At 36.2% G+C, this 7,832-nt stretch overlaps 1 protein-coding gene across 1 annotated transcript; it reads left to right on the top strand.

Moving 5' to 3' along the window:
• Nucleotides 1–3,800: 3,800 nt before the first annotated feature.
• Nucleotides 3,801–5,378, top strand: LOC127623178 (UDP-glucuronosyltransferase 2C1-like). The gene has a single exon (XM_052097492.1). The coding sequence runs from the start codon at nt 3,801–3,803 to the stop codon at nt 5,376–5,378; it is 1,578 nt and encodes a 525-aa protein (XP_051953452.1).
• The last annotated feature ends 2,454 nt before the right edge of the window (nt 5,379–7,832 follow it).

The raw sequence follows: 7,832 nt of genomic DNA, 5'->3' as shown, positions 1-7,832 counted from the left end.
TGATTTAAAATCTGCTTCATTTGAATTTGGTTATCTTTCTCTATGTCTCAAGGTGCTGGATGCTCTGACATCACAATTCGTGAGTGCATCTCCCATGCAATAAACATTGCGTGACTGTGGCAATGTTTTTGCAAAATAAAATGATGTGGTTCATTACACGTCTCAGGGCAGTTCTGGAGTGAAATGTCCATTGTGTGGCACTAATAGTGAGTGAAATGTTCTCCTAAACAGAAGAAGTTTTTATGGTTAATGTTCTATCGAGATTTAAACCAACAACAGCTACCTCCCTGTCATAGAAAGCAGATGTGAGATGGAAAAGCACAATTTCTGAAGCAGCCACGTCAATTTGTGATGCTCCAATGACACTTTCAGCTCACGACTCACATGCTCTTCAGGACTCGTACCCCGGTCCTTCGTATCGCATAAGCAACACTATCAGTTGAGCTACTGCGCAATTTGATCACAGTTAAACAAGCTTTTAAATGTAGTTGGTTATGTAATGTGAAAGTTAAAATGAGTCATGCACTATAGTAAAAGTGTTTATATGTCATAATATTGCATTGTGTGAGGAACAGAGCGAAAAGTAAGAGTTTATAAACTGATAATCTGCTTGATATGAGTGAAAGAGGATAAAAGTGTTGTTTTATTGCCTCTATTGTTCATTCCACCTGGACTTTCCACAAAACCTGGAGAACGTTCGTGCAAATGCAGAGGCTCGTGCAAATGCAATGGCAGAGGAAGTTGAAGATTTGACCACAAGAATAAATGATCTCACACTGGAAAACAGAAACATTCAAGCACAATTAAAAGGTAAAAGGGGCCGTCAAAGACATTAAGTAAGCAAATTATAATAAAAGTGAAAGACTTGCGACTCAGTGGACATACATTGGAACCTGATAAATGTTAAATAGACAACACAACACAGATTTCTGATTTTATTCTCTGCAATGTCATCCTATTAAGTTAAACATTGAGGATACTAAAATAGCCTAACATGAACACATTTATATTTTACAGTAAATTGTTGGGATCAGGACACACCTTGTGAAAGCAGAAATTCTGCTTCCCTAATAAATTACAGTAACATTCATTCCAAAGCAACATAGAATAGTATGGGAGATCAAGTTATCTTTTAATGTTCCCAATGTTGCTTGTCATGATTGCATGTTTACTTGTAAGATTTCCAATTTTAGATCTCTATAATGGAATTTGTTCTAGTATTCCAATTAGAAAGCTCTATAATTAAATTCATATTTGCAAGAATTTCAATTACAGAGCTAGCACACTATATGCATTTTTACTAGTAAAAAATCTAATTAGAGAGCTCTACAATTGAATATTTACTTGTCATATGTTTCCATTGACTCCCATTCATGTTTAATTACAGAGCTCTACGACTTTAATTAGAGAGCTCTGTAATTACATTTTACCAATAAGAACTCCAATAAGAGAGCTCCATGGTTATTTTTTTTTTTTACTGTAAATCACATTAATTATATGCTTAAATTAATAGTTCACCCAAAAATGAAAATGATCCCAGGATTTATTTACTTTTAAGCCATCCCAGATATGACTTTCCTTCTTCAGCAGAATCAAACTGAAGATTTTTAAAAGCAGATATCAACTCAGTTTGTCCAGCGACTGCTTGCAGGAAAGCTTCAATTATCCATTAATTTTTTTACACAAACCTAGCAATTTTCTTCAGAATACATTAATTGATCGACTGGAGTAGTGTGGATTATTTTTTGCTGCCTAAATATGCCTGTTGGACCATCAAACAGCCAGCAGCCTATGACACCCATTTACATGTATTGTATGGACAAACTGAGCTGAAATCTGCTTATAAAAATCTTCACTTTGGTTCTGCTGAAGAAAGAAAATGCATACACATCCAAGATGGCTTAAATGTAAGTAAATAGTGAATTTTCATTTGGGGGTGAAATAACCCTTTAATTGCAGTTACATTCTTACAAGTAAAATGTCATTTTTGTTTGAGTTCATATATTTAGCCATGAATTCAAAAGTATATAAATCATCACGGAGTGGAGGAGGTGTAGTGGTCTAAAGCGCATAACTGGTCATCAGAAGGTTGCTGGTTCGATCCCTACAGCCACCACCATTGTGTCCTTGAGCAAGGCACTTAACTCCAGGTTGCTCCGGGGGATTGTCCCTGTAATAAGTGCACTGTAAGTCACTTTGGATAAAAGCGTCTGCCAAATGCATGTAAATGTAAATGTAAATAGCACCTGTTCCATAAGCACACAGTCATGTTTCTTCTATTTTTTCCACACAGACCATCTCTACAAACTTTGATGTGAGACCTTGAAGACTGGCCATCTAGAAGCTTTAAGCCCTGCACCATTTGGCCGATAAAATGTTATTGTCTTTATTTCTCTTCTGTGTCACATTCATACCAGAATGTGTTAACTCAAAACCTTACACTGTAATATAGCACCTAGTTACAACTTCCAAAGTGACATCGGGTCCAGGTCTCCCCTACATAGTAATGCTCTTATGTTTATGTCATAAGCTTCTTTTGTAATGCACTTTGAGAGAGTGAAACAATCTATGTCAACAAAAACATCAGGTTTCAAAAACTGCATTTGTAACTATGTAATAGCTGCAAATACTATTAAAGATTCTTACTTTTTAACAACTCTTTATTCACTACAATACAACACTAATAACATGCATGATTGTTAAATAAGACTTCAGAAACTCTCGTGAAAAGACATACATAATCTACGAGTTGGCTATTTCATATGGCCTCGCACAATGTTGTTCGATTAAACTCAAAAACTCGGAAACGATGTCGAGCGATGTCATTGGCTGTTGTGAATGTTGTAGGAATTCAAACGAGTGCATTCGCACAATATCATAAGAATTAGCCATATTTAGAATAGTTGTACGAATCCTGACGATTTCACCGTGAGAGTGTGTTGTTTCTGTGTCACAAAAGATAATTTTGTCTTTCTTGAGCTATCAAGGATTACCACAAAATGACAAATTTAAAAAGTGAAGCAATATGTGGGTAAATATCAGTAGATCTATGGAGAAAGAAATGTGTAGCTGTATTTAGAGTGAGTTTTGATTATAGAGGGGGAAAAATAAATCCACTTAAACACAAATACTCTTAAGAAAGGTGTCAAAAGTTCATGCCGTTCTTTCAAGCTAAACCCCTGGGTTCTCTCACTTCAAAAGCATTTTACAGGCAGAATTTACCTATTTGAGAACGCAGTTGAAAATTTACCTGTTTCTAACAATTCCAGTCAGGCAATTGCATATTTTAAAAGAAAAACATAATTTCAGCATTGCAAAAGCTCAGAGAAATTATATCATTGTGCTATCCAGACTCAAGTGTTCCAGACGGCAGACAACGGTAAGTTACACATTGACTGCTAATTTATTTAATGACTGCTAAATAATTATTATTAGAATTTATTAGTGATAATTGAAATGGATAGTTCACCCAAAAATAATTTACTCACACTCATGTTTTTCTAAATCCTTTATGACTGCTTCCCTTCCATAGAACACAAAAGGAGATGAAAGGTAGAATGTTTGCCTCAGTCACCATATACTTTTATTTAATCTTCTTTTCCATATAATTAAAGTGAATGGCGACTGAGACTTAACATGCTTAAAAAAATCTCCTTTTGAGTTCCGCAAAAGAAAGAAAGTCATACAGGCTTGGAACAACATGAGGGTGAGTACATGATGTTTAGCAGAACAATCCATTTTATTCATGGGAACTAAGGATACAATTGTTTTCTTTCCTGTAGCTTATAATTGCACACAGGATGTGGATTTTGTGTCTTTCTTTGGCACTGTTGAGCAGCTTTGTGCCTGTCCGCCACTGTGGAAACATTCTGGTAGTTCCCTTGGAAGGAAGCCATTGGGTGAACATGGACATCCTAATCAAGGCACTGTACAATCACGGCCACAACATCACTGTGTTACGTACAACCAGAAGCTGGTACACAAAGGAAAACGCAACCCATTACAGTTCTGTTACAGTGCCTGTCAGTGAAAGCCTTGATGAGGAATTCGTTAAGCCCATTCTAAAGCGATTATTTGCTGTTGAGCGGAGTGCAACCTCAGTGTTTAATTTTGTTAGTCTCCAGTTTGAAATGTTTGCTGCAATGACTAAAGTCCATGAGATGGTTTGCAGAATGGTTAGGACCATGTTTGAGGATGATGACTTGATGCAGTCGCTACGAGAACAGCAGTATGATGTCATGCTCACAGACCCAGCGTGGGGTGCTGGTCTCATGTTGGCTCACTACTTTAACATCCCACTAGTCTACAATGTGAGATGGATTACTAGTGGAGAGGGACACCATGCCATTGCACCTTCTCCAACATCATACATCCCAATGACCGGATCAGGGTTAACTGATAAAATGACGTTCAATCAGAGAATGAAAAACTTGTTGTTTTATGTACTCATGGATATTCAGCATAGATTCCTAATAAAACCTCAGTATCAGGCTGTCTGTAATAAATACTTTCATCCACATGTTGATTTTTATGAGCTTCTACAGGGTGCTGATATTTGGCTTATGAGGGTGGATTTTGTCTTTGAATTTCCTCGTCCAATAATGCCAAATTTTATTTACATTGGTGGCTTTCAGTGCATGCCAGCCAATCCCCTACCACAACATCTGGAGGACTTTGTGCAAGGTTCTGGAGAACATGGAGTCATTGTCATGTCTTTGGGGACGTTTGTTAGTGAACTTCCACGAGACATAACTGAAGATATTGCTGCCGCTTTTGCAAGAATGCCACAGAAGATTGTTTGGAGACATCTTGGAGAGAAACCAACTACTCTAGGCAACAACACATTACTGGTTGATTGGATGCCACAGAATGATCTTCTTGGACATCCAAAGACCAGAGTGTTTGTAGCTCATGGGGGAACCAATGGAGTTCAGGAAGCCATTTACCATGGTATTCCAGTGGTTGGAATGCCACTTTTCTTTGACCAATATGACAATCTCCTTCGGCTGAAAGAGAGAGGAGCTGCAAAGATGCTGTCCTTGAGCACTGTCAATGAGAATATCTTCTATCAAGCGGTGCAGGAAGTGTTTACAGAACCTTCCTACAGGAAAAACATGCAGCGACTGTCCGATCTCCATAGAGACACTCCATTAAAACCACTCGACAGCGCCCTCTTTTGGATTGAGTTTGTCATGAGACACAAAGGTGCAGCTCATCTGAGCAACGAGGCCTATAAAATGCCCTGGTACTCATACTACAGTGTAGATGTTGTACTGTTTGTTTTAGCAATGGTTTTAGTACCTGTGTTTCTAACAGTGGCATTGGTCAGATGGGTGTGCATTAGATTACATGGCAGAAGTAAAATAAAAAATGAGTAGAAAATACATCTGTATTTAATTAGCCTATATTCTACAAGTAATGCTTTAAAACAGAAATTTGTTAAAAATGGTTGAAAATGGATTCCCACATTTCTGTAAACAAACAAAATTGAATTGAATTGTTTTAGTTTATTAACTGTACATGTTAACTAGTTATGTTAGGCCTCCTGTCTACATCATAAAACAGGAAGAATAGTATTTTTTTTTAATTATTTGGCAATTTTTACAAATGTGACTAAAAACACTGGAAACTGGAAAACAAAAACAGACTTCAAAGTTATGAATTGTCGAACAGTTCAGGAAAAAAGGTGGATAATGGTGGGGATTTGGAGCCGGGGGAGTTCTAAGTCTTAGAACACTTTACATTTTACTGAAGTGAATAGATTTGTGCTCAAAAATGCTTAATAATGTGCTTCATAATGCTTAAAACCCCCACTAAAGTCTCATTGTAAGTCTGTAGACATACACATTTTACAGGATTCAAAGTTTTCTTTTGATCATTGATTCAGTGACTAACTAATTTCACACAAGGCACTCATATGTCACCAAATTCTGGCATCACCAGAAATGGTCACTGAATCATTAAACGGATCTGAATGAATTTTGGTTAACGTAGTCAAAACACTCGAGCCACTTGGATACATTTAAATCCCACAATGCACAAGCACAGAGTAAAAAATAAAACTGTGAACATGCACAATTGTCATTATTTTAATTGATTAAATCATTTATTCAGGACCAGCTTGTGCTCAGTCTTTTATTGTCATGTGTGGAAAAAGAAGCATGTGCTCCACAAGATAACCTTTCTTTTTGCAGCTAATTTTGCAAAATTTTGAATCTTTAAAATACTACAAATATTAAAAGTAAATAATATCTTTATATTAATATGTATATAATACCTGTATATTAATATGTACTATATATATATATATATATATATATATATATATATATATATACACACACTACCAGTCAAAACTTTTGAAACACGACTGAAATGTTTCTCATGATCTTAAAATTAATTCGATCTAAAGGCATTTGCTTAAATGTTTGAAATTTGTTTTGTAGACAAAAATATAATTGTGCCACCATACTAATTTAAATATAAAACTAAAATATTATAAATAAAAAAAAATAAAAAAACGTTTTTGGAACGTATGACTTGGACCAAATAATAAAGAAAAGCAGCCAATAAGTGCCCAACATAGATGGGAACTCCTTCAAAACTGTTTAAATCAAGAAGTTGGTTGAGAAAATGTCAAGAGTACATGTCTGCAAATTCTAGGCAAAGGGTGACTACTTTCAAGATGCTAAAATATAACACAGTTTTTATTTATTTTGGATTTTGTTTAGTCACAACATAATTCCCATAGTTCATTTATGTTATTCCATAGTTTTGATGACTTTACTATTATTCTAAAATGTGAAGAAAAAAAATATAATAAAGAATAATTGTTTCAAAAGTTTTGACCGGTAGTGTTTATTTTAAGTTATTAAAATAAACAAATTAATTAAATTACAAGTTATTTTAAGTGTTAGGACTGTACAAGCCACCTACTGACAACTGTGTCCTAAACAAACACACACACACACATGTTGTGTTTCCATGTTTTATGGGGACTTTCCATAGACATAATGGTTTTTATACTGTACAAACTTTATATTCTATCCCCTAAACATAACCCTACCCCTAAACCTAACCCTCACAGAAAACTTTCTGCATTTTTACATTTTCAAAAAACATAATTTAGTATGATTTATAAGCTGTTTTCCTCATGGGGACCGACAAAATGTCCCCACAAGGTCAAAAATTTCGGGTTTTACTATCCTTATGGGGACATTTGGTCCCCACAAAGTGATAAATACATGCTCACACACACACACACGCACACACACACACACACACACACACACACACACACACACACTCTTATAAAATTACTGCAATGCCCCTGGGTTTAATGTTGACACAGAGACGTTGCAACGGGCTAGGCAAACCAGGCAATTGCCTGGAGCCCCGAGCTGGAAGGGGGCCCCCTGAAGGACGGCTGATTACATTGGACCACAGCAACGACAACATGGAACCCCTTACATTCTTTGATGGTACAAGACACTGCAATAACACGTCCGGAACCTACAGGGGCCCCCATACTACGAGCTTGTTGAAGTTTCGTAGTTTCAGAGCAGCAGTTAAATGACGGACCATGAAGCGTATTTACCCGTCTGAGCATATTAAAAGGAAACGAAAGCAAGAGGAAGATGAAAAAAAAAACGACACACTGGTAAGTGAGAATCTGTTATACCGAATGAAGGAGTAATGCCAAGGGGTATAATTTGTCCCACCACTCATCAGAAAATGTGGTTGTCATTTGTCAGTTCAATTGTAACAACAGTTAGTTTACTCAGTAGACTAGCTTACTCTGTCTAGAAACGTGTGATGCATAAACCATAGCT

This window comes from Xyrauchen texanus, chromosome 29, assembly GCF_025860055.1.
Source record: "Xyrauchen texanus isolate HMW12.3.18 chromosome 29, RBS_HiC_50CHRs, whole genome shotgun sequence".
Classification (NCBI taxonomy): domain Eukaryota; kingdom Metazoa; phylum Chordata; class Actinopteri; order Cypriniformes; family Catostomidae; genus Xyrauchen; species Xyrauchen texanus.
The sequence above is the reverse complement of the archived record's forward strand: the minus strand, read 5'-3'. Positions and strand labels throughout refer to the sequence as shown.

Coding starts and splice junctions, on each gene's coding strand:
- LOC127623178 (XM_052097492.1), top strand. CDS start 3,801: ATGTGGATTTTGTGTCTTTCTTTGGCACTGTTGAGCAGCTTTGTGCCT.